The 27,396-nt window shown below is 46.8% G+C and overlaps 1 protein-coding gene across 2 annotated transcripts in view; it reads right to left on the bottom strand.

Moving 5' to 3' along the window:
• The window catches only part of LOC138468319 (exportin-5-like), a 2,047,117-nt gene that overhangs the window by 411,722 nt on the left and 1,607,999 nt on the right, over positions 1-27,396 (bottom strand). For both annotated transcript variants that reach the window (XM_069608821.1, XM_069608822.1), the window contains exon 28: positions 3,632-3,672. In XM_069608821.1, coding sequence (XP_069464922.1) covers positions 3,632-3,672 — 41 coding nt within the window. The remainder of the gene's footprint in view (positions 1-3,631; positions 3,673-27,396) is intronic.

Raw genomic sequence — 27,396 nt, 5'->3', positions numbered from 1 at the left:
TGAAGAAGATCTGTCATTCTCCCTGAGAATTGTGACCACTGAGTCCTCAGTGTCCACTGGAGGGATCTCATTCTCAGGCGAGCCTCTGGCACTAGGAAAATGCAGGATGCCATGAGGCCTAGCAACCTCAAAAAGTCGAAGGCTGGGAGACGTTGGGCATCTTGGAACTTGGTAACCATCTGTAGAATATCTTGAGCCCTCACCTCTGGTGGCGAGGCTTTTCCCAGGGAAGTGTCCAGGATCGCTTCTATGAACTGGAGTCTCTGCGATGGTATCATTTGTGACTTCTTTAAATTGAGGGAGAAGCCCAGTCTGTGAAGGGAGTGGCAAACGTGATTTAGCTGGATCTGAGCTTGTTCCGAAGATACAGCCCTGATCAACCAATCGTCCAGGTAGGGGTAGACGTGAATCCCTTCCCTCCTTAGACTTGCCGCCACTACCGACATTAACTTGGTGAAGACCCTCGGGGCGGAGGTCAGCCCAAATGGCAGCACTCGAAATTGATAATGAGAGTTGCCAATTGCGAACCTCAGGTATTTCCTGTGTTTGAGATGGATAGGCACATGGAAATAAGCGTCCTGAAGGTCCAGAGATACCAACCAGTCCTGGAACTGAAGGGCCTGAAGGATCTGAGAAAGAGTGACCATCTTGAATTTGTCTTTCCTGAGGAATTTGTTCAATTCTCGCAAGTCCAAGATGGGTCTCAGTCCTCTGTCTTTCTTTGGAATGAGAAAGTAAGGGGAGTACCAGCCCTTGTTCCTCTCCGCTACAGGTACCGGTTCTATGGCACCTTTCTCTAGCAGGTCCAAAATTTCCTGCAAGAGGAGCGGATCTGGAGCTTTCTGAGAGCTGATCCCCGGTGGATGACTCTGAGGTATGCGTAGGAGAGGCAGTGAGTAACCTTGGGCAACTGTTTCCAATGCCCAAGCATCTGACGTGATAGCCTGCCATTCCGCCAGATGTTGAGTTAACCTGCCTCCTACAGGTGTCCTGTGAGGGAAGTCCTCAGAGTGGTTTTGGGGCGGCTGATGCAGATGCCGATGGTAAAGAGGCACCTGCTGTTGCTGCGGCTTTTGAATATCTACCCCGTCCACCTCGGGTAGTTCTTGTTTGTCCCCTTTGAGCCGGTCGTCCTCTACCTCTTCCGAATGCGGAGTAGAAGCGAAAGGACTTGCCCCTCGCAGAGGTTCCTTTGGGACGAAAAGGTGTCTGACGGATTGCAGCGCCTAGGGATTTTGCTGCTGCTTTTGATGTTTGCAGTTTCTCTAAACTGTCATCTGCCTTTTTCCCGAACAAAGAAGAGCCATCAAATGGCATGTTCAAGAGCCTGGCTTGCACATCTGGGGCAAAACCAGACTTTCTCAACCAAGCGAATCTCCTGGTTGTTGTACTTGCCGCCATTGCTCTGCTGATACTGTCAGCCGAATCAATGCCCGTCTGGAGGGATTCGCACATAGCGTCTTTACCGTCCTGTATGATATTCAGGAACGCCTCCCTTTCTTCTCCCTCCGGGATGCAGTCAGCCGCTGTAGAAGCACACTCCCAAAGTGTATGGCTGAATCTAGCAAGGGTGCAAGTAACATTAACAGATTTTAACGCCATGCTACGTGCCGAAAAAACTTTCTTTGCCATAGCATCATATTTTTTATCGTCCCTGTCCTGTGGGACGGTAAGGTAAGCAGTCTTGACATCAGTAGAAGATGCTGCCTGTACCACCAGACTTTCTGGGGATGGGTGTTTTGACAAAACCTCCGGGTCTGCAGAAGATACCCTGTATTTTGTAGACAGTTTTTTTTATTTACTGCCGGGACGACATCTGGGGTTTCCCAGTTCGTCATAATCTTCCTCTGAAGAGCTTTATGAAAGGGCACTACAGGATCCTCCTGTGGGCCTTTGTCAAGAATATCCGTGAGGTCATCTTGTTGGAAAGACTGTGAAGGTGCAGACCACCCCATAAACTCTGTGATCCTGGCCATTAAGTCTCTATAGGGGGTTTCAGCATGCTCCCCCGGGTCTGGCCTAGCAAACTCCACCTCAGGGGAAGTGTCTAACCCACTTGCCTCATGTAAGGAATCATGAAGATCCTTTAACCTGCGTTCTTCAGAGGATAAATCCTCTCTAACTGGGGTTGCAGGTCCCTGCAACTCAAATGTGTCTTCCTGTTCAGACAATTCACCCTCTTCCATAATTGAGGACATAGTTCGCAATTGTTCTGAACTCATAAAGGGTGTAAACCCCATCTCCAAGGCAGAGGGTGCCAAACTTGTCATAATCGGCCTCGAAAACGTTGATGTCGTCGACGCCGACGTCGAAGGCTTCGGGCGTGGCGTCAAAAACAAAGGCGGAGGCCTCGATGACCTCGACAGAATTGGGATTCTGCTTGAGGAAGTCGAGGACTTGGGGATAGCCACTGGGTGTGTCGTAACCGTGACTTTTCTTGGCGTCGACGCCGGTGTCGAAGATGGCGTCGAGTCGACAGACCCGTGTGTCGAAGGTCCCTTCGACAACGGTGTCGAAGACACCGACCTCGGTGTCGACGGAACCTTCGTCGACGGAACCTTCGAAGAAGGTTTTGAGGTCATAGCCTTACTCGAGGGTTCGAGACGCGCTCGAGAAGCTTCCTTCGCCGGGTACTGCGACTCGCAGCGTTTTTGACCTTCGGGTCTTTCGACCAGAGCATCGCTCTTGGCAGTCTTCGAGGGGGTCGAGGCCGCTTTCTGGAAGACGCACAACAATTCCTCCCATTCAGCCCGGGAACTATGTTTCGTGGGGCAAGGGATTCTCTTTGGAGAAACAGAGGAAGAGGAAGACGGAGAAGGGGATCTTCGACGTCTCCTCTTCGAGTGCTTCGATCTCGAGGAGTGATGGGACCCACTCCGAGACCTGGAGCGCGAATGGTGACGAGGAGACGAATGTCTCGACTTTGTTGAGGAAGAAGAAGCTTTAAAAGTCTTACCTTTCTCCAGTATCCCCCTACGCTCCTACAGGGCCTTAGCTGTCATGGACATACAGTCCTCGCACTCCGAACAATGGTGTTCAGCTCCCAAACACCTAGACAAACCCTGTGAGGGTCAGTCAGCGACATCTTTTTCCCACAATCTCGGCATTTTTTGAAGCCGGACCGAGGAGTTGTCGGTTCCGACGAAGAAGCCATCGAGTACGGATCGAATATCTCGAGGTAAATAGGATTAACCTGACAAAACTGAGCAACGGTATTCTGAGGCACTGAGTAAGCGCGGAAAAACAGAACTGAGCAACGGACGCTGCGCGCGGCCTTTATAGGCAGGATGACGTCGACACGTCGGCTGCCGAGGGACATCGACTCGGTGGACCTCGACGCGCAGCGCCCTCTAGAGAAAAACTTTCCGAGGCCAGCAGAGCTGGAAGGAGATATCTAAGATAAGGAATACGTTGGAGGACACAATCCCTTCAAAAGAACTCTAGACCCTCCTGCAACCGCTGGTATGCTCAAAAGCTGGCCATATACACAAAAGAAAGGCGAGGGAACCATTCCGCAAGCAGTTTGAATTGATGGAAAACAATATGGATGAGCGTGAGGGGGAAGAACGGAGACAGATCCTCTGCCTCTCCACTGGGACCGCCTTTTTATGAGGCTCAGTCAGGCTCTTACTTCTTCAGCTGTGTGATGATCTGCCATTCCTTTGACAGCCTCTAGAACAAATGAGAAAAAGGCAGCAGTCAAGCTCTGACAACAAACAACATTTCCAAATGGAAGCAGTGAAGGCATGCAGGTGATTCTAAGTGTGCATCATTTAATTGATTTGCATGCTGTCAACTAAGCCAATTGTGAGAATGTACCTCAACAATGAGAAGCCAAGCATGTTATGCAAAGAGGGACTGCAGCACCCACCTTCAAGATAAATTAATGTAGCCTGTGACTGGTTTGAAATACCAACCTTTGTAAATTCTTTAGAGGGGTTTTGTAATGAAAAATGGCCTTGTATAACACAAGTCATTTTGAGGGCCTTGCTGCCTAAGGCCCTGAAAGATGAGAGGGAATACGGTTGATAGTGCATAGAGGTAAAAGAAGATGAATGATGTGGTGTTGATGCTTTCAGGACAGATGTAACTGAGTCCTGAGTGTCTGTGTGAATCTACATTGGAAGTGGCCGAGTGATCTTGAGTGGGTGTTTCATTCAGGAAGGAGACCCCAAGGTCAGTCAGTTGAAATCAGCGTTAGGAGAATCTAGTTAGATGATTGTGATTGGGATGTGTGACAAGGCTAAAGAAGTGAACAGTAATGTTGCTCAGTCAATGCAGTGTGTTTGTAGGCAGTTTAATGCCATGTGCAAGGGTACATTGTGGGAGTAGTGTAAGGTGGCGACATATGAAGCGGTTAGTTGGTTAGAAGAGGAAGGCCATGGTTAAGCAAAAGAGAACCACTGGATTCAAGATTGTTGATCCGGTTTGGTTTGAGTATTTTGTTGTAGTGGGTCCCTTGTCAAGAATTCTGCTGACATTAGTGTAGGAGCGAGTAACATCTTTACTGTATTCAGGCTCCAGGTACAAGGTACATCAGGTAAGTACATAGAGACCGGAACATCCACCGGCATCCTCTCTCAGTCACCCCATCTTCTCAACCGACAGTCTCATAACTGAACATTCTCTCACTCAGCATTCCACGTCAGTCACTCACAGCATTCCATCCATACTAAGCAGGGAGCAGGTAAAGGTTAATCACAAAATATCTCCTCCCTTCAACAACACAAGACAACGCCCACAAAGCAAGAGACCTACATACACACACACACCATCCCAACACATGTACATCCCTCAAATTCAGGACTGAACCTTTCAACACGCACCCACACACAAAACCCCACAGCCGTCCACACCACGTGGGACAATTTCAGCACCATACAATGCCTCTCCCTTTTTCTACTAAGTAAGGGAGAGACACCAACAACTTAAGGATACCATACCAAATTTCTCATCAGGCTTCCATCACACCTGCCCAACACGCAGTACACCACACTGTCACCATACACTAGGCCTCCTAAAACCCATTAGCCATCCCACCCACAGCTCAATGCCTGCCCACCACAAAATGTCCCCATTTCAACACAACAGGGTATTCCTAATACCCTGTTGACCGACACCACAACTGAAAAGCACTCCAAGTACTCCAGAGTCGACACTCCACAAGACGCCTGTGCCAAAGGACCACATTCCTCACTACAACATCTCTAAATAAGGGGCCAAGCCAAACCAACCACACCCCATCCACATTATACATTTCAGACATAAGCAACATTCTTCCCAACTAAAACATTTCCTACATTTTTTATCTGACTAATGCATTAAACTGTGCACTTTAACATTTATACCCTTCTTATGTTGTTCATAAAGTCCATACGTAGCACAAAAGTGATGGGTGGAAGGTTTTGAATGAATCAACCACTGGCATTGCTCTGGGCAACCTTCCACACCACCGTTTTTTTGTCCGTCTGCGCCACTGCATAAGGGGTCCAGTCATATGCAAATCAGTCAGGTACTGCCATCAATGGTAGCAGCCCAGCCCGAACGGCTAAGCCAGGTCCCCTCTGCACGGAAACTCAAGCAACCCCAGACATGTTTCGGCCTTGTTGGGCATCCTCAGTGAGGTGCAGCTTGGTTCCCTATGGCGCAGCGAGCAAGGGACCCACGTCTGGGCATACCCTCTCTCACAAGTACAACGTGAGAATGTAATAAAAAAGTTATACTATCTACTTCACAATATGGTATTTACTGACAGTGCAACCTGTCCAAATATCACTAAAAGTGCAACTGTGGAGGAAAGATGTTAAAACATTGCTAACTAACACATCTCTTACTGTTTTTGCATGCATCCATACTAGCACAATGGTATGGTAATTTGAGAAAAAAATAATAATTTCCTCAAAAAAGTCCAACCTGAAAGGACAAGTTATAACACTCTTAAAAATAACATTGTGCACTCTAAACTTACTTAAGCAAGAACATTCGCGTGATGCACCTCAACTCAAACTATCAGAGGTCACGACTTTCTACAATTTCACACTCAGCTCACTGGACACGCTCCCAAAAGGCCTCACATCACGTCCTACGTACACAACACAAAAGCTAATTGCCCTTCTGGATGAAAGTTTTTTTTTTTTAAACTGGAAAAAAACTGCCCACAACGATCATACTCTAATTCACTCCTCCTGCTCCTGACTGCTCCGACACAGTACCTCTGGGGACACGGCCCCCTTGTCCTCTGAACAACTTGAAATCTGCTTCAGGAAAGCGAACCCTTCTCGATCAGTGGTTTACGCACCTGGTGATTCCCATCACAAGGACTTCTCTGCCTTGCTAGTTGCCACACAGCCGTGAGCCACGTCTTACAGCTTAGCCACGCAGCATCCCAACTGTGCCTTGCCGCCGGATTCCTTTCCTTGTTAACTCACTTGCAGCCTCAACGCAGCACCATCTCCAATGGCAACACGTGGCACCATCCTCCTGTAACAGCTCATAAGAAGAATGTACAATCATGCAAACAACGTTCTGTAGCTACGTTGCAGGGTTCTTTATTTTTCTTTTGTCCGAGCGAGCGTTTAGAAGGGTGACATCCTCACATCACCGACACAATCGCCAATTCCCCAGGCATTCTCTCCCACGTCATCACTGTAGGAGAGACACAGAGGGGAACAGAGCTCTCAGCTCCAACGGTCTCTGTGACCACAGCAGACCTCCCGCTGCATACATGACTGCTCCACAAGTAAAGGACTCATGTCCCACACGGCTCTAGGCTCAGAGCTTGCACACCCAGCTTCACAAAGACGGAGCTTCCTCTACGTGCATGGACTGCGCTCCGCTTTTCAATAGCTTCCCAAACAGCCCAGAAGTCAGAAGTCAGCGCAGCTCCTCCGCTCACCCTACCAGAAAGCAGGTAAGGTTTCTCAACAGTTACGCAACTGTGGTCCACATGGATAAGCAGCCACTAGCTTTACAGCCAAAAGGGGCCTTCACTTGGGTAGCCTAACCTCTGCAGCTCTGACTGGCACTGCAGTCTCTCAACTGCCTCCCACAGCTCGGCTCCATCTGCCCCTTAGGCCTTCAACTACAACACACAGTATTCTCTTCTTCTGACAGCCATCTCACAGTCAAATGGGCCCCAGGCCCCTATAATACTCTGTACTGCTCTGTCCTCTCTCTTGGCAAGGACTACAGTTCCCTTCAATGCTCTGTAACGGGCTCCTAGCCCCACAATGATCTTCCTCTCTGCTCCTTGGTAACTCACTGGCCCTTGGCAAACCTGCTGGTGCTAAGCCCTGGCAATTCCTCTATCAGCCCACTGGCAGCCTCGCTGGCCCCTGGCCTGGCGCTTTACATCAAACACTGGGCCTCTCTGGTCCCATTGGCCCGCAGCGCTCCTACCTGAGAGAGGATCTTCTCATTGATTTTGGTTTGGGGGGCAGTGGGTGTCCCCTTCATGGTGCTGTCCCTCCAGCACAGCCAGTATCCTCGTCGCCAATGTTGTAGTGGGTCCCTTGTCAAGAATGACGCTGACATCAGTGTAGGAGCGAGTAACATCTTTACTGTATTCAGGCTCCAGGTACAGGGTACAAGGTACATCAGGTAAGTACATAGGGACAAGAACATCCACCGGCATCCTCTCTCAGTCACCCCATCTTCTCAACTGACATTCACAGAAACACTCATAACATAACATTCTCTCACTCAGCATTCCCCGTTAGTCCCTCACAGCATTCCATCCATACTAAGCAGGGAGCAGGTAAAGCTAAGTCACAACATATTTCCGTTCTCTGTTGAGGATGGTTCCTGCTGTTGCGGTTCAGTATAAAGGGCATGAAGACCAGAGCCCAATGAGTCAGTTCTCCCACACTCCTTGGTTGACACATAGTGAATCATGTCACAATGGGTCGCAACACACAACCACACCGCAGACAAAAGGACATTTTGGAATCCTCATTGCTGCTGATCAGATAATGAAGGCATGGGTGCAGAGAACTGACAGTCTTTTGCATTGCAAAATGTTTATTGAAAGACCAGGTGATACAAACGCACCCTTCTAATTTCACATTTAAAAACAGAGCTACGAATCATATCAGAATCATTTTAAACAAAGTCAAAGGTGGGTAGTAGGAAGACTACCTGGCTAATATAACAATCACCTCATGTAATGTTAACTTCAAGTGAGGACCAACCACCTTGAAAGTTTCTCCTTCCACCCTTAAACATGAACACAGCCTTCTCCATTAGACCAGTGTTTTGCACGCCAGTCTGCCAATCACCCAAGAGAGGCATGTGGGGGGGGTTTTCTAGTCTTGTCCCGCCCTCTGTACCACACGCTTTTTCTTCATGTGGGATGCAATCCAGGTCCGTTTCTGCCCTCTCCTGCCCCCCCGTTCCCCCAAGATAAATATCTCACTAGCGAGTTGAGAGCCAATAACTCTGGTGATATCTGACCTAATCTCATCCCATACGGTCTGCACACTCCCACAGTAATCCATCCTGAGCAATAGTTTGTTTTCATCTCCAATACATGTACATAAAGCCCTTCCAGACATCTATGGTGTTCAGGAAGCCTGGTGCAATATCTTTACCCGACAATGCCCTGTCAGCCCAGTCCAAACAGACTACTTTTATAATGTAACACCATCATAACATGCACTCATAAATCACGTCCCTTCACAGACCCTATGACCGGACCCCAAGCAGACGCCTATAAATATCTTCATCCAGTGTGTTCTACATCATCCCCCATCACCACAAAGGGAACAAATATGCTTCTCTCTGTTTAGATACGAATTAGGCCGAAAGAGTGTTTTTATGTTCAGCGTGACAACTCGATTCTCTTTTCATTTAATAAAAAAAAGTTATTTATGCCTTTATAAATTGTGTTAACATTACAACAAATCAAGAACGTAAACATGCAGAATTTATGATCTTATTACATCATGGTCAGTGAAATTTAAAAACAAAGTCAGCTTTATACAATGTAAAAGAGGAGATATCAAACGCAATGCAGTGAGTGATAAATATCTCTGTATGTTGTAAAGACATCACATTACTACAAAATGTCACCGTCTTCTATTGTCCAAGAAAGTGTGAACACATTTTGAATTTAGATTATGGTGTAGCATCAAAATGAACATTCAGAGACATCTCAGAGGATGGGATTAGGTGATTTGATTCAGTCAATACAAAATAATATAGGATAGATCAGTCTCTAGGTTTGGAAGATGAAGTTATCAACTTGCAATACGTATTGTCTATCTGTTATGTAATCGTTTTATAGAGCGCAACAATCGCCCACCGCTATCTCAGTGCTTTCGAAGGGAGGAGGACTAAATTCTAGGACCATTAGCAGACTTATTAATCAAAAAGAAGCTTTTTCAATTTCTTATGAAAAGACCGAAGATTATTCCAGTGTTGGATCACCTGGATAAGGAAGGAGCGTCCGCCTAACCTTTCCCCTCCTCTATACAGGAACCGTCAGTTTTCGGTCAGCCTTTTATCTGGAGGAGCGCACAGAGGCCTACGAGCAGAGCTTTATAGAGCAAGGATTTGCTGCAGGGCATTGAAGACTTAAAAATAAAACACAGGCCTTTAAACATTATGCACTTCTTCACCGGCTCATTTTTTATTAAATTCCATTAGAAGCTTTGTGGCAGTGTTTTGAACTCTTTGTAGCCTGGCGAGGATATAGTTAGGTAAACCCGAGGTAGATAGCATTATTGCAGTCAAAACGAAAGGAAACTAAAGAGTTAAATACCATCACCTGGTGTGGAAAGGATAAATGGGGAAGAAGATATTTTGTTTTCTTGATGGTATAATAACATGATTTTCTTACTGCACTCACTTGAGCGTTCAACGTTAACCTCATTGTCTAACCTGAAACCAAGGTTCTTAACGTTAGGTATTGGGCTGGGACAATGGCCGAAGCTGTCAGGTCAGCAAGTTGGTGTCTAAATATTAGCAGAATCATTAACGACTAAAACATGTCTTATTGGGGTGGATTTTCAAGAAGTTCATATCCATCCATGCCTTAACTTCCAGAAGGCAGTTTTTGATCTTTAAGAGCCACCAGTATCTGGATATCATCGACATAATTAAAAAAGGTCTCTCCAGTATCCTTAAGGACTTCCATTAGAGGTCCTAGATACAAATTAAAGAGCATAGTGGGCAGAGCCGAGCACTTGGTTTCCATAGGCACTATGATCCATCAATTCCTACATGTAGGCGCAGGGCCCCTCCACCATGTCCAGCAAATCTTTCGACAGCTCTTCGAAAGATCCTTAGTATAACCGAGGATATCAATCGTTGGGGACAGTGATATATTTGGTCAGAAATCAGACACTTCTGGGAAGATTTTGTTAAAGAGAGGTGTAAAATGAGTCTTGTCTAGCGGTGTACCGAAAAGTAGATTTAAGTATTGTAAGGAACACATGGTGGCAATAATAAGACAGACACAAGTGACTACAGTTCAAGGGTGTTTATTGACCTTTTGCAGCGGTGTGATAAAAGCCTATCTAACCCTAAATCTAAAGATTGGAGCAAGCTACAACCATCAAATAATAAAGAAGGCAGTCCTAGTGGAGTCTTGTCAACATAAAAGAGCTTATACTAAAAAACCTATTGCCAATCCTTACTACTAAGTTACAAATAGTGTCGGGTGAAGTTCTTGAAAAAGAAAGAAGTGCTCACAATATGATAAGTCAGGATAATTGGGTTGTTGGCCTCCCTTCCCCATGTTTTCAGTACGTGGCAAGGAAGTTCACTCGGACAAAGCGCACAACTCAAGACCTTCTGTCCAAGTCTCTTTACTTCACACAATTCACTTGACGCAGAGGGCCTGCTGTACCAAAAAATGGCACGCAAACATTCTCTTTAGTATTCACAGTATTCAATTTGGGTGTTCACCCTGGGTCCCCCTCAGCCGGGCTCAGATCCTTTTCACAAACAAGAAGTTCAACGTTGGATGCCACTCTTCCGCGCTCAGATCCCTTTCCAAAGCAAGGATCAATTAGGCTCCCTCAGCCGGGCTCAGACTAGTTGGATTTACCTTAAACTATCGAAGAGCTTTGAATGTGCATGGGGTTTAGCTCGACCCGTTGCATGACCACTGGAGCCGAATAGTTGCCTTTTTATAAAGTTATTTAGACAAGAAAGACACTTTGTAAATTAAAAACACTTTAATGTATATCCAACTGTTATTGCATTTCTTTTCTTGGTTGTCTATGAAGAGGTTTCTGTAAACCATGAAAGGAATACATTATCACAAAATAAACTTTTCAATAACCGCAGTGTTTGTATTTTTGCACATTCAAAGCTGTCGCTTGTTGGGCTAAGACTAGTCCCATACTATAATATGCATGTATGCAATCACTGTGAAGGGAGACTGGGATTGGTCTACTTGCTCTTTCACATTTTTGGAGCTGACCTTCTTCAGCCTTCTGGCTCCAGCAAGGCAGTGAAACACGAAAGAAGTAATTACATTGATTAGTACACTGCTGACGTGTTACTGAATACAAACCTTTTGGATGCTAGAGCTATGCTTTCTACCTGTGGGACTGAGCGGGGATGAAACATTTGAAAAATGTATTTTCATTATTAGATGGTATTTTTCTTTCTTTTTCACGTGGGGTATGTTTGGGGCATGGTCCTCCAGGGTTCTCGGATGACCCTATAGTGAAGGGACAGTGCTGATTTCCAGATCTTTAAGTGGCATGTGCATGTTTATTTTACTTATTTCACTTGTACAGCCATTTGATCCAATGTTTCTAAATTGCAAACTTGTATATCCTTGTCTTTACTACAGAAATATCCCTCTTTTTTTAACTCTCTAATGTTGTCAGGAATATTTCTAATGTATGTATCCTAAAGGTTACACACGGATTGCCTGAGACTTAAATGTAAAAGACCTGCACTTAGATTCTATCAGTTTGGCCAGTTCTGATCACCAATGGAAACAGTCCATAAACATGTACGGCTTGGAATGTTTGCCTTTCTATCCATCAGAACAAAAGAGCCCTACTTACACATGGTCCAATGATGATTCTCGTTCGCACATTGATTATGTTATTAATGATTCAGCAATGGCTATCAGTTGTGGACCAGTCAACATTCAACCAAACGATGTGAGTGACCATGACTCATTAAGTTGGACAGTATATTGTCCCTACGCACCGCAGCACTTTTAGAAATGTTAACATAAGGGTCAACAAGCAGGCTAATCGAATAATGAGGACCGGAATTAAGATACACAGGTTAATAACACCCTGCTAGCAAAACAAACTCAGTTTGAGCTGTGGATGACGCATGAAGGTTGGGACATGGAGGTGCTGATAAAAAATATAACAAACTGCACTCATTCAAATAAACTCATTTGGCAAACCAGGGAGTGCTCATTTATCCCAATTTGACGTTTTGACACACCAACAAAAGTTGACTTATAGTAAAGCCATGGCGAACTACAATGTCTAGTAAAGAGAAACACCAGCCTAATCAATCTGGCAACTGGTTATAAGAACTGGCAGCGCCAGCATAAACATTCTTGTAGAAATGTTAACTGGCAACTACTGACTGGCCTGGGAAAAACGAATGATAAAATTCTGGTCACGTTTCAATGCGTTTCATGTAGCTCCTTCCTCTATGGAATTAAACCCTGTTCTTGAATCTTTATGGGGCTCCTATATTGGCGAGTTATATACTGACTGTGAAGGTGAAAATTCTGAGGCAACTTCTCCTCTTGATAGATCAAACATTGGGATACGCCTTGTACAATCTCACCATAATTATAGGTCATCTTAAGGCCTCACGAGCTCTAGGGCCAGATGGTACTCCCAATGTTCTTTTTTAAAGCGAATCCTCAGTTTTGGGATAAAGATTTATTAAATATTGTTAATGAGATTGAATTAGTGGAGCCATCCCCAATAGCTGGCAAAGGTCTATTCTTATCCCCGTCTCTAAAAAAGGCGATAGACTCGATCCAGCAAATTACTGACTGCTGGCAATGCTGGATTTGAGTCTATCCTAATAAAAAAAGCGTACTCAATGGGCCGAAGACAGGGATCTGCTAAAGCCTTTCCAGAGAGGTTTTAGAAAGGCACAATTAACATTTGCACCATTCAATACTTGATGGTAGAAGCGACTTGTGGCCTTAAAAACAACTTGCACTGCTGATAAAAATATTATAGTACGGCCTTCGATTTAATTTCTCGACCATTCCTGTGGAAAAAGCTTTAGTCTTGGTGGATAGAACCACAGTTACTATATTGTATTAAGTCCGTATATACGAATACGCTAGTTAGTGTTCGCCTGAGTCAAGACAGTGAATTTACCGATTACTGTAAAACAAACCGAGGCCATAAACAGGGCTGTGTTTTAGAACCTATGTTGCATAATTTGTATGTAGCTGACATGGCCAATTCCATCAATGATGTACTTAACTATGCTCCAAAAATCAACGGTAAGCCAGTCGCAGATGATACTATCCTATTTGATCTGACCCCAGTCTGTTTACAAGGTTCTATCGACGCTCTCGCAATCTACGTCACAGAAAATGTCATGGTCAAACATTTCTAAAACAAAAATCATGTGCCTTGGAGGAAGAACGCCAAAAGAAAGTTAATTTGTCTGGAAACTAAATAATGTCAAACTAGTAGTAGCTGAAGACTACATCTATCTGGATTTCCCCAATAATATTAAATGCTCCAACACGTTTTCATGGCGATTTAATTATTTCAAAGATTTGGAGAAAATGGAATGTGGTGAAGAATTACATAGCTAAGAGAGGGGGTCATAATATTGAGGCACTGCTGGAAATGTACTGTGTCAGCATTATTCCAAGTTTGCTTTATGGTCTCTCTGTACTTTCATATAGATCCATTAGTTGGCTTGATAAAAAAAGAGGGCAACATTTTACGTTCACTAATAAATCTTCGCCCCTCTGTACCTATGGAAGCTTCAAGAATGGAATCTGGTCTCTCTTTGCTTACCTCGATATGGTCCATACAAAGAACTTGGCTTTATCTTAAGATAATACCATCTAATGCAATCTGAATAGATTTCAGAGTCTGATTGGCAAGAACTGTGACATTGGCACCAACAATGCATTTGTCTCTGAATTACAGCGGACTGGTCTACATTACTTGTCAAAATCAGAATCATCAATTGAATATGCATTAAATTCTCCGAACATAGAAGCTATCTTAAAGACCAAGTCGAGTAATTGGGACAAAGTTAATAATATTGAAACACTGTCAATCAAGAGAAGATATAATGAATACTCAGTTTTTTATTAAATATCCCTCAAACATATGTAACCTAATTCTGCTCAACTGAACTTCAGTACTTTATTTTAGGCCTGCGCTTAAATATCCTTCCCACAGTGAAGTATGCTGTGGTATGGAAGAGAATTTCATTGGAGGATCGACTGTGTCGCCCCTGCAGAAAAAACATGGAGACAAGCCTCCATATACTATGTTCCTGGCTCACATTAAAAACGTATTATGTCAGGGGATACAGTAATTTTGTCAAGCACCTTGAACAGATTGAAACCGACCAATTCTGGAACATGCTATATGGAGCTGAAACTGTTATAACGGCGGCAGTTCATAATATTTGGAAAGAATCTCTAAAGCTGTTGGACACTGGGTTGACTCACGCTTAGCTTTATGAATGTAACTTTTTACTATGCTGGCCCATACATGAATTATAATGTTTTTTTATCTTAGGAATTTTTCATTTCTGATGGTGTGTATTTTTAGAACATTATTTTACCAATGCTAACTATGCAATTGAGATGTATTTTCATATGGATAGTGTGTTTTTATGCGCTTAAGGCTTCTTTAATAGCCAAATGCGCAATAAAGAATACAAAATAGAAAAAAAAGAAAAGAAATCCACTCTGCCCTGGCTCGGTGGGTAGGATTTGGGCCCCGGGTTGGTTAAAATCGCCAAGTACTTGGCAGTCTGGGGGAATTCTTGTTTTTTGTTAGTTCTTTGGCCGTTGACGAGTGGAACAGATCTGACCCCTCGAACGGGAGCTTGAAGATCCTATCCTGTACAGCCTGGAACATTTTACCCCGACGGGATGTGTCAATTTGGGAGACCGTGGACTCCATAAGATCCTGAGCAACTGCATGTGCCTCCGCTAGACCCGCTTTGAAAGAAGCCTGACTCTCAATAGCCAGGCATGGAAGGAATTCCCTATTCTCACGCCATAACTTCTGGTTTGCCGTCGTGAGGATGGCATTGACCTGGCGTAGATGAAGACCAGCGTTGAGTTAGCATTTCTTGCTGAAAGACTCGAGCGCCTTGTCCTCTTTGGACAAACAGTTGTTAGTGCCAGAATCCAAGATGGCCGCCAACCGCGCAGGCTTGGCCACGTGTTTGCATGCCATTTTGGGTGCCTGCGCCACACACTGGGAGGAAGAGTGTGAGGGCCTTGAACCCGGTGCTGGGTCCGACATGGGCGAGGACTGTTTGTGCCCCAATCCTGAAGCAGAAGCGCCGACCTTGGAGAGGGCTCCGGTAGGCTTGTTGCCCTGAGCCGCTGGGCCGGTAGTCGTATGAGACCGCGCCTCAGGCTTGAGCCTAGAACCGGAGTGCACATCATACTTCTTCCCTTTCCTTGCCAACAGTATCTTTACTTTATCACATCTCACAAATTTCGTTGACAAGCAACCCACCTTGCGGTCATAACTGTCCTTCGTTGCTTCACAATACTGGAGTATGCGATCTCTCACTGGCCAAGAACCCACACTCACCAGCATAGAACTCCCTAGCAAACCAGGCATAAGTACAGTGTTGGGTTTCATACAGTGGCCCTGTATTGAAACACCCTCTGTAGCAAATACTCTATCCAGTTGTCACCATTGGTGTTAGGGAGAATTCTCTGATAAGGCTAATTTCCCAAACCTAGTGAGTCCCCCAGCAGCTTTGCTGGATTTTTGGGGTTTGTTTTTTTCTCCTGCTGAGAGTGAGACTATTTTCCTCCCACTCTTTGACATGATTTGAGGTATGTCTTTGACGTATTGTGTGCTTATGGGCTATGGGGTCTTTTACTCCATAGGGTATCATCTGTTTTTGTGTATGTGTTACACAGCACCCTCAGTGCAGTAACACAGGGGTTTCATAGTGACCCCCAAACAAAGACTCCATACCATGGGACTGACTACTGTCTCCCAGGGCATGTAAAGTCACCATTGGCTTTACTAGTCCAAAATTGTGAACAGAATCAGTACAAACCATCATATTGTGGAAGTACTGGAAGGGGTTAATTAGATTGCCCCTGGGTCTGTTTTCAAGGGGGCACTGTCCAGTCCCCCTTTGTCGAGTTTTGGCTGGTGGCAGTGGATACTACTTTTTATAATCGACCGCAAATATATCTCTATGGGATTTTCCCATTGTTCGAGGCTACCAACTTTAAATATTTAATTCTCATAGCCTCGAACATACCGCTGGTTTATTTATTTAATATTAATTCGCCGGTTGGTATTTTTTGCCAGAACTCGATTCTAAAATGGCGTTTGTGTTCTCTTCTGTGACTCCAACCCAAGCCGAGCCCTTTGTTCCACTTTTTGGCGGGCTTCTCCACAGAAGCCTCCAAAAGTGGTGCCACTCTGCCTGGGTACCACAGGGGGTGTGGGAGGGGGTTTAGGCACTCTGGTAACTCAAGTCGCACTCTTGTGTGGTTGGCCGGTTGGCTCACCACTTAGCATGTTTGATTGACAGCTAGGCTGAGTGAATGGGCGTGTGCTGCATAAAAGCAGGGCTTTCGGGACTGGAACTTCAGAAGTCGCCACAGGACCCGAGAATCCGACGAGGGAGGAGCTGAGCCGACCTGCTACGACGGCACCACCGGTGGAGCCCTGCGGAACCGACTCACCACTTCCCGACGACAGAGAAGATCTCCCGGCTGGAGAGTCTTCTTCCCCCGACTGGTGGGCACAACCAGTTTACCTTCTTTTCCTCGCATCCTAGGATGTTTTGTGGTCGAATTGCCCGTGCCAAGCACCCCGGCAACCGGATAGCCACTTACCACTGGACCGCGAATAAAAGGACCGCTCCTTTTTAACTGAGAACTCCGCGGCTGGTTTCTTCCCTGGCAGTGCAACGGACTCCTGTCTTCCTCCCCGACGAGATCCTCTCTTCCCCCGGACGAAGCACCGACTTGCATTCGCTGCCAGGAACAACTGCCCCCGCTGGAGTATTCTCACCACTTTAAGGTACCGTGTCCGCCAGGTCTCCCTTTCTAAAGATTGCTACAAGGTAATAATAATCCCTTAACCTTCTGGACTGGGCTGGCCGCCTTGACCATCTAACTGGTCCCTTTCTTTTGGTCCAACTCTTTCTGAACCTTTCCGAGACTTTTGTGCACTTTTCAACCGTGTGACCTTGGACACATTTCGTTCTGATCCTCTTAAAGTGGATCAAGCTTTCTGAACTCTAACTTCACGGTTTGACTCTGCCTTCCTCTCTTGCTGTGTTCTTTTGAAAGTATTGGGATCTGTTTCAATTTATGCTCTGCCTTTCTCTCCCTTTTAAACCAAATTATTAGAGTGCCATCTGCTTTAAGCACTCACCGCTGTCTGAAAATAAGTGGGGCTTTACTTAAGACTTATCTAATATTCTTTTAAGGGAGTGTATATCTTTTAGTGACTGTGTTTTTGAACTGCTTAATATTAGTGCCTGTGTGTTTTATTAGATGCGGTTTTAAATAATTATATCTCTTTTACACCAAGCTATGGTCAGTCTTTGCTTGTTCTACTGTGTTCTTGTGACCTATTGTGAATACTCTGTATACTGCCTAACTCTTCTTGAGGGAAGTCTGACTGCTCAGCCACAGCTACCAAGTGAATCTGTGTGCTACAGACTGCTACCAAGTGGGTTTACTGCCAAACACCTGTAGTCTTAAATCTTTTGCAGTGGTGCCAGAGGGAACTGCACAGGTTTCTGCCTAACATGCCTCCCACGTTCTCCTCACCTCCAACTGTTCCCCGTCACTGTGCTGGGCTCCGCCGAGTAGGCCAAGGTGCTTCCGGGGCGTCCACAGGGCCGATGCCGGTCGCAGGGGCTTCTGTGCGCTGGGTGTGGGCCAGGAACGAGCTCAAGGCCCCGGTATATTGGGGGGCGCCTCTCTGTGCTGCACCCGTTGCGATGCGCTGATAGCGGGCGGGAAGCCCGGGCCGTGTCCTCCTTGGTCCTCAGCTCTCATAGGATTCACTGTGTCAGTGGGGGCCGTGTCCGTATGCGCCCCACTGCAGGTCCCCCACGGTGCGGTGCGTCCTCCAGCACACCTCCGCGAAATATGCTTCTGGGACGGGGGGGGTGGGCCCTCGCCGCGGGGCGGCAGCGTACGATGTCGCTCGTGTGCTCTTTCTCTAGACACCTCGATAGCCAGGGCCTCGGCCCATGCCGCGGCGCGTCCCAGCGGCAGGTCCCCCGGTACTCTCAGGGTAGGGCCCTCTGATCAGGGGACAGGTCTTCTCCGGCTCAGTCTCGTACTCCAGGCTGGGGACTAGGAAAGTCCACTAGGCCCCGCGGTGCTTTCAGGAGCGCGATGCTTACACGTCCTGCATGCTCCGCGCCCCCTGGTGGTCTCCCGTCCTCTTATGTTTTATCCCCAGCGAATTGAGTCATGTCTCCAATTCTGAGGACATGAACTGAGGCCCATTATCACTGGGAAAATTGCCAGAAAAACCACCTGCTAAAACACACTTTCCAAAAATCCAATCACAATGGCAGTGGTAATTTCTCTTTAACCCCTTAAGTTTCAAGGACGAGTATGCTCATCCTTTTTGCATAGACTTGCATAATCCCACAGATATCTTTCACTTTTGGCAAGTTAAGTGGTCCTAACAAGTCGATGGCTACAACCTCCCATGGAAACTTTGGGTCACCTGGAACTATCATGGGAGATGTTCTAGTCTTCAAAGTCTTTTCACTATCCCTGCATATACCGCAATTGACAACACTGAAACTGCACTGGTTATCTGGCCACGCTCTGATCACGGCCCAGGTCCCCTCCCCCACCAGTCACACACCTGCACTGCCTCCTGGCAACCCCCGCACTTGGGGACTGTTTTCTGTATCCCTACAGTCCCACTACCAGCACTTGACACCTGATGTCTGCACTTACCCTTGCACTTGCCACCAGTTGACCGTACCTTTACCTATTGTTATTTATTCTATTATCCCATGTACTGCACTGTCCCCTCCCTCCCCACCCCCCGCACTTTTCCCCTTCCCTCCCCACCCCCCGCACTTTTCCCCTTCCTCCTTCCCATGCACTTGCGTGATCTGCATGACACCTGGCCTAGTAGGATTGTTGTCTCTGTCTTCCCTCTGTTCCCCCTCCCTGCCTCATCGCACCTTGAAACACTTTTGTATAGGCGTGTTATAAATGCCATATCATAACACTAAACTCAATATCCAAATCCATTTGTGGCCACCCAAAAGTCTGCTTTTATCACCTACACATGTGGCCCATATGACCTAAATTGATTACAGTTTCTTTAATGTCTTCTGGAATTAACAATCGGTCCCCTCTACAAACTAGGAATCTGCATACATTCAACTCATCCTTGATGCATTTGAATCTCTAATTGTTAAAACTGCTGTCTCTCGGTCTCCTCTCAGCTCAACATCATCACAAAGCCACTTCACTTCGGTGAGGCATTTCAACAGCTGATACACTATCATTACGCATGTTTCAGACCACTTACTCTCATCCAAACACACTTCAACAGCAAAAATATCCTTGACACCTCCGTCCAATTACTCAACACCACCAGAGTAGTTCTCCACCAAAGCTTTACGTGGCAAACCATCAGCTACCACATTCTTTTTACCTTCTACACGCTCCACCAAGAAATTCCAACCCTGCACCCTGGTCACCTATTTCACAATGCGCTTAGAGAAACCATCCAATACGCCTTTGTTAAAGATGTTCACCAAGGGATTTTGACCGGTCTTCAGTATAAATGGTCTGCCAAATATATAAATCTTGAACTTCATAATGCTTCTTGCTCAATGACTGAATATCTGTTTTCTACAGCTTTAAGCATCCTAGATGCAAAAGCAACCATGCTCTCCCTCCCCACAGAATCCTCCTGCATCAGGACCGCTCCAAGACCTAACTCACTGGCATCTGTATAGACAATGGTCTTGAACTCACCCCAGAAGCCACTTAACACCGGGGCCTCAATCAGATGGTCCTTGACCGACTGAAACTCCTCTACACACGACGAACACCTTTCAAATTTAACTCCTTTTCTTGTGAGCTTTCTAAGTGCATGTGTGCGACTAGCCAACACCTTTCACACATTTGGAGTACATATATATATATAGATAGGGCTTTCAGCATTGGGATGAAGCTTGATTCCTAAAGATGCTTGACTGCTCGATGAAAATAAATCCCCACCAACAATGGTCACAAACACCTTGCTTTTGGCACTCCTCCATTGGAATTCCAGTTCAGCATGCAGCTCCTCAATTATGTGGATGGGATTCTCACTGCATGCATCAGATTTGACAACTGCTTCCTTCAGGACGCAACATTTGAATTTAGAAGCCCAAGGGTCTCTCCCAATCAGATTATAATCAGCAGCACTATTAACATCAATACCATTGAATTGTGACCAACTCCTTCAGCTTCTTCAATTTCGTACCCATCCCTGCATTCGCTGCTTGAACTACCCTCACGCCGCCCTAGTATTCTGAATCTGTATCTCCAACCGCACACCCATCCTCCTGAACAATCCCAGATTTGGTAGACATCCTGCAAGATTTGTTGGAAATCCTGCAACACTGACAGATGTCCCCCAAACCCACACAGAGGACACTCCACATATACTACTGTGCACTTCTTGGAGTTGGCGGAATTCTGAGTACTCCAACACCTAAAGCATTTCTTCTGCTGATGGCCCCGAACTCATTCCCCTCATTTCCCTTCTTGGCTCTCAGTTCTCCTATTTGCCTCTATAGTTTTTGGCCTTGCGTCCATCATTGCCCCTCACCACCACTCCTACTACATTGGCCTTCGAAACCACATTGACCCCTGCAGCAACCTTCTCTCCAGTCAACTTGTCAGCATTGGTGCCAAGTTGCATGATGCATTGGGCAGTGTGTTCGACTTGTTTTGCTATCTCAATCGTCCTGTCCATATTAGGATCTATCTCCTTCCACAGTTCATCCCTAATCCTGTTACCCGAGCATTTGATCATCAGCTGATCACGTATGTGTTCATCATGACAATGTGCAAACCGAAATTTTATGGCTAGGCCCCTTAGAGCAGTGAGACAGTCTTCAATGCTTTTGCAGCACTTCTGTTCCCTCGTGCCAAAGAGATATCTGGCTGATTTCATAATGCTGGTCTAACTTGGCAATACTGATGTCAAAGCTGTTCCATGTAGCTACCCCCAGAGGTTGGGCAGTTTCTGGAAGTCTTTTTAATACCTCCTGCCATGCATGGCCGAGGCAGTTATACAACAAAGCATCCTTGCTTTCATCTGCACCGTTTGCACCATACACCGCTAATACGAACTTCAGAAAGTCTTATTGGTTCTCAAGGTGAAGGCAAAAATAGCGCTGGCCCTGGAATGTTGGCTATGGCTTGAATGAAGGAAATATAAAGTCAGAACAAACTCGCACTCAAAGTAATCATCAGAACCCTATTGTAGGACTTTGTGGACACAATCTAATGAGTCTCCACCCTCCTGCCTTCTTACACTCTGTAAACCCAGTGGTGCCCAGGGACTGGTTCTATTGCCCCCATTCTTTAACATGACTTGAACCACCTTTAGTAGATGTGCCATGTGCTGCTCCTGCATGGGGACGGAGGAATGCAGGGGCATTTGTCCTGGAATTCCAGTGTGAGAGTGTGTGACCCTGTCCGATGATATTGAACACCCATCTGTCTGTGGAGATGTTGACCCACTAGCCGACAAACAGATAGCTGGCCTCCCACTGGGTGCTGAAGTGAGGGCACGGGTCCTGGCCGGGTCATGCTTGTTTCGGCATCATTGTCCTGGCTACTGGAGCATGATGATGATGATGGGTTTCTCCTCTGTAGGCTTGTGAACGTCCCTTATAAGCCTCCTGGGTAGCGGAGCGGGGGGTTGACGAGAGGGCAAGGTGAACCCTTTAGATGATCGTGACACCTTCACCTTGGATGATTGAAAGGACTGCCTCCTCTTCTGGAGAGTGCCCAAAGAACGTGCTGTTTCCATGTCTACTGTTATAGACCGGAGGGTCTCGTTGACCGCTTTTTCGAATAGATTCTCACCACTGAATGGCATATCGACCACTTTCGTCTGAACATCTGGGGAGAAGTTTGTGGCCTTAAGCCAACCTGGCGGCAGAGGGCCACACTATTTCCCATCTATCGGAATCCTGATTCTGCAATGTCCATAGCGGCAGCAATCGCGTGGTCGGAGGCTACTTCCCCCTTCGTGGAAAAAGGCTAGGGCCTCTGCCTTCTTGTCATCCGGGAGGAAGTCAATGATGGGTCGCAACTTGTGCCAAAGCTCTATCAAACCTGGAAAGAATGGCTAGCATGTTGGAAGCCTTCATTGTAGACCCTGCAGTCGTGATAATGCGCTTACCAGTCACATCCAGCCTCTTACCCTCCCTGAATGAGAGGAACTGTAGATGAGGTTGATGAGTTAGAGGACCCTTTTCTTGCAGCAGCAAAGACCACCGAGTCTGTGACGGCAGGGATCTGAGGCACTTCGAGCCCGAGTCAGAAACCTCTTTTCCTCCAAGTGGTCCTTTCTGTAGGGGCCGTGCTCTGGGTCTTCATGACCAACAGGCCTCCCTCCCAAATAAGATACAGAGGTACAGCTGTACAGAGTGGCAGGATGGAGAGGGGCAGACAGCTTCCAGCAAATCAGGTGTCAAGGATGGTACAGACTTTATGTTGTGGGCAGCCACGGTTCTGTTTTCCATGTTCCGTTTTCCAGGGAAGGCTAGTCATAGGGGAATGCAACGTACAATTCATTGTGCATCTTTCAGATCCCAAAAAAAGGGTGCCAGCAGACCAGTTGATAAAGGGGTTGTTGTATTTTAGCCACAGTATTCCTAGGGTAACAGGAAAATGTACGGTTGTGATGAGATCAAAGGATAGGCATTATCGCTGTGCTACAACTTTCAGCCAAAGAGGTTGAGTGCATTCAGAGACTGGTCCTGATATCAGTGTTCGACCATCAACTCCTTCAACTGGGACTGCTTCGGATTTCAGATAGGTAGGCAACAGATGTGAGCGTGCCCAGTCCTGATCTATAAATATTCCTGCTGCTCCGGAGTTAAGTGCGGGCAACCTCCAGGTATTACATCCAGGGTGGCGTGGAGGAGAGGGACTGGTGGCGTCTAGCGAGTCAGGTGGCTCAGGGGTGATGTGATTGCCTAGGTGTTGAGGAGGAGAGACTCCTTTAAGAGGTGGGTCTTGAAGGAGTCAGAAACCTCTTCTCCTCCAAGTGGTCCTTCAGTTCTTTTCAGAATTTTAGGAGCGTGGGGGCAAGTCTGATGCTGATGGAGAAGAGGTTCCATAGTCTCGGGGCATAGGCAGAGAAGGCTTGTTTTCAGGTCCTGGAAGGAAAGGAAGCAAACAATGGGGCCTGTGGCGCAGGTAATGGTGCCGCCACTGACGGGGCCTGTGCCTGTCCAGCTGACGGAGGCCTAGGCATCAGGGCCACTCTTGGAGTGGTAGTAGTAGTCGTGGCCATCGTAACCACTGTGGACGAGCGCGTCGACTGAGCGCGTCGACTAGGTAGCAGTCTTAGTGGACCAAATCGTTGATTAGCACTGTTAGGCAGAAACCTGTGCAGTTCCCTTAGGGACCACTGCAAAAGATTTAAGACTACAGGTGTTTGGCAGTAAACCCACTCGATAGCAGTCTGTACCACACAAATTCACTTGGTAGCTGTGGCTGAGCAGTCAGACTTCCCTCAAGAAGAGTTAGGCAGTATGCAGAGTATACGCAATAGGTACAAAGACACAGTAGCACAAACAAACACCGACCAGAGCTTTGGTGTAAAAGTATATAATTATTTATTTAACACACACTTATAAAACACACTAGCACTAAATTGGTAAGATAAGTTCAAAACACAATCACTATTATCATATGTACATCCCTGATTACTTGTTGGACAAGTCTTAGATAACACCACTTATTTCCAGACAGAGGTGAGCGCTTAACATTCGATGGCACTCCAACAAGTTAAATAAAAAGGGAGGGAAAAGCAGAATTATGGAAGCATACACACTAAACACTTTTTAATGAACCACAGCAAGTTAGGAAGGCACAGTCTACTGGTGAGCGAGGAAGTTTAGGTGCCAGGCCCACTTTCAAGGGAGCCAGGTGGAAGGTGCCCAAGATCAGACAGTTACACAGAGTCTTTGAAGTTTGTAGAGGTAGTTTGAAGGATCCTCCAGCGGGGGCAGTTGTTCCTGGCAGCGGGTGCAAGTCGCAGCGTCGTCCAGAGGAAGAGAAGATCTCGTCGTGGAGGAAAGATGATGGTCGTTGCACTGCCAGGGAAGAAACCAGCAGCAGAGTTCTCCGGTACAAAGGTACTACCCTTTCGGTTCACGGTAGTGGTGAAAACGTGGTATCCTGGTTGCCGGGGTGCTTGACACAGGCAAGGTGGCCACGAGATGCTCCAGGAAGGCGAAAAGAAGGTAGACTGGTTATCCCCCCCAGTCGAAGGAAGAAGACTCTCCGGGCTGGAGATCTCCTCTGTCGTTGGGAAAAGTGGTGAGAAGGTTCAGCAGGGCTCCACCGGTGGCGTCGTCGTTGCAGGCCGGCTCAGCTTCTCCCTCCTCGGATTTTTAGGTCCTGTGGCGACTTCTGAAGTTCCAGTCCCCAAAGCCCTGCTTTTATGCAGCATACCCCCATTCACTCAGCCTAGCTGTCAATCAAACATGCTAAGTGGTGAGCCGGCCGGCTCACCACTTGGGCCAATCACACAAGAGTGCGACTTGAGTTACCAAGGTAACTCAGTCCAGGGTGTCTAAACCCCCTCCCACAACCCCTGTGGTACCCAGACAGAGTGGCACCACTTTTGGAGGATTCTGTGGAGAAGCCCGCCAAAAAGTGGAACAAAGGGCTCGACTTGGGTTGGAGTCACAGAAGAGAACACAAACGGCATTTTAGAATCGAGTTCTGGCAAAAAATACCAACCGGCGAATTCATTTTAAATAAATAAACCAGAGGTATGCTCGAGGCTATTAGAATTAAATAATTAAAGTTGGTAGCCTCGAACAATGGGAAAATCCCATAGAGATATATTCGCGGTCGAATATAAAAAGTAGTATCCACTGCCACCAGCCAAAACTCGATCAGGGGGGACGGAGACGTGCCCCCTCGAACAACAGACCCCGGGGCAATCGAATTGCCCTGACCAGTACGTCCACAAAATGATGGTTTGTATTGGTTTCTGTTCATAATTTGGGACTAGCAAAGCCAATGGTGACTTTACATGCCCTGGGAGACAGTAGTCAATCCCAGGGTATGGAGTCTATGTTGGAGTCTATGTTGGGGGGTCGCTACGACACCCCTGGGTTACGGCACAGAGAATTCTCCCTAACAAGCACAAAGCCATCAATGGAAGCATAATCTTCGTAGAGGAGGTAGTCGTTGACGGGGTAATGCCCTTAGTGGACTAGGTCGTCGATGGTGCTGCTACCGCCGGGTCCCTTGACGCGGTCTGTGACAATTAACCTTTATGCTTTGCTGCTAGCATCAGTGATTTTCTCGCAGAGGGAATCTGGCTGCTGGACAGGACAAAGACTGATAAGTTTGGGATATTCCTCCTCTGATATATGATATAGCATTTATAACGCGCCTATACACAAGTGTTTCAAGGCGCGACGAGGCAAGGGAGGGGAACAAAGGGAGGACAGACAACGATCCTACTAGGCCAGGTGTCATACAGATCGCGCAAGTGTGTGGGAAGGGGGCAAGGGCAGTGCAGTACGTGGGAATAGATAATAACAATAAATAAGTAACGGCTGGCGGGTGAGGGGACTGGGCCCGAGATCAGAGGGTGTCCAGGTGGGCAGTTCAGTTCAGGTTACAGCCTGGAGGTCAGCAGAGCAGAGGAGGAGAAAAAGCAGAAGCAAAGAGAATGGTTTTGAGGTTCTTCCGGAACCGGAGATGGTTCTCAAGTTTAAGGGAAGCAAGGTGGCTGTTCCAGAGGGAGGCACCAGCCGAAAGAAAGAGATCTACCACCAACTCGTTGCTTGGAGAAGAGACTGACCCGAAGGAGTTGGAGGCGGATGAGCGAAGAGCTCGAGGTGGAAGATATTTAGGAAGAGAGAGTTGAAAGTATTGTGGCCCCAGGCCCCAGAAGGCCTTGTGGATGATGCAGAGGGTTTTGAACTTAATCCTCGCAGCCACTATGAAAGATAGTGAGCGAAGGAATCTGGGTAAGGCTCTCGCAAACAGGACTAATGTCTGGCAGAGAGACTCCCAGGACCCCCCTTGTTTTTTGCATATTTAAGTAACTTTGGGTCTCTCCCTAACTTACTAGGGGAATCCAGACGTGGACCCCTTGCTCACTATTCTTAGAGAGGCACAGCTCCACCCTACTGATGATGCCCAACCAGACCGGAACACGTGTCTGGGGTTGCTGTTGGTACTCTTGTTCAGAGGAGAATTGCCTAGCATTTTGGTGCTGGACTGCCCCTGGGCAGGACAAAGACTGATATGTTTGGGATATTTCTCTTCTGTGAAAGATAGTGAGCTAAACAATCTGGGTAAGGCTCTCGCAATCAGGACTAATGTCTGGCAGAGAGACTCCCAGGATCCCCCTTGTTTTTTGGGATCTGGCTGCTCGACACTAGTCTAACCGTCGACAGGGTGGTTGATGAAAATCCATGTTTGTCAGATGGAGGCTCTGCAGCCGCGGTGCTCGTGGAAGAAGTCGGAGTGTGGGACGACTTAGCCTTTTTTGCTATCTTCCCCCGGGGTAGTGTACTCAAAGGATCTCGACCTCTTGCCAGACTGAGCACGCTCTTTGGGCCTACTGACCCTTGAGGAGGCATGACTGCGCACAAAGGCCTAGTAAAAGGCCCCCCTCAATGTTTCGATGGAGTCCATCAGACTGGCCTCATGGAACACAGGAGGCTTTCGGACTCTATTTAAGGAACAGATCCGCCTGATGGAGCAGTTTGATGTATTGTGCTTACAAAGACATGGCTCAGAACAGTACCCTAAGCGAAGGATTCATGGCCTATCTAAATCCGTCTCCGAAAGGAATCACTGGATGCCCTTTTTGTGGCCTTTTGACTCTGATCAAAATGGAGTCGGGCTTGTATGTAACTAGCATCTCTTATCTCAGCCTCTATGTTCAAATTATGACTCTAGTAAGATCATCTGACGAGCAATGCATCCCCTACCTC

Source organism: Ambystoma mexicanum, chromosome 4q, assembly GCF_040938575.1.
Source record: "Ambystoma mexicanum isolate Mex_15411 chromosome 4q, UKY_AmexF1_1, whole genome shotgun sequence".
Lineage (NCBI taxonomy): Eukaryota > Metazoa > Chordata > Amphibia > Caudata > Ambystomatidae > Ambystoma > Ambystoma mexicanum.
This window is presented reverse-complemented; position numbering and strand designations above follow the sequence as displayed.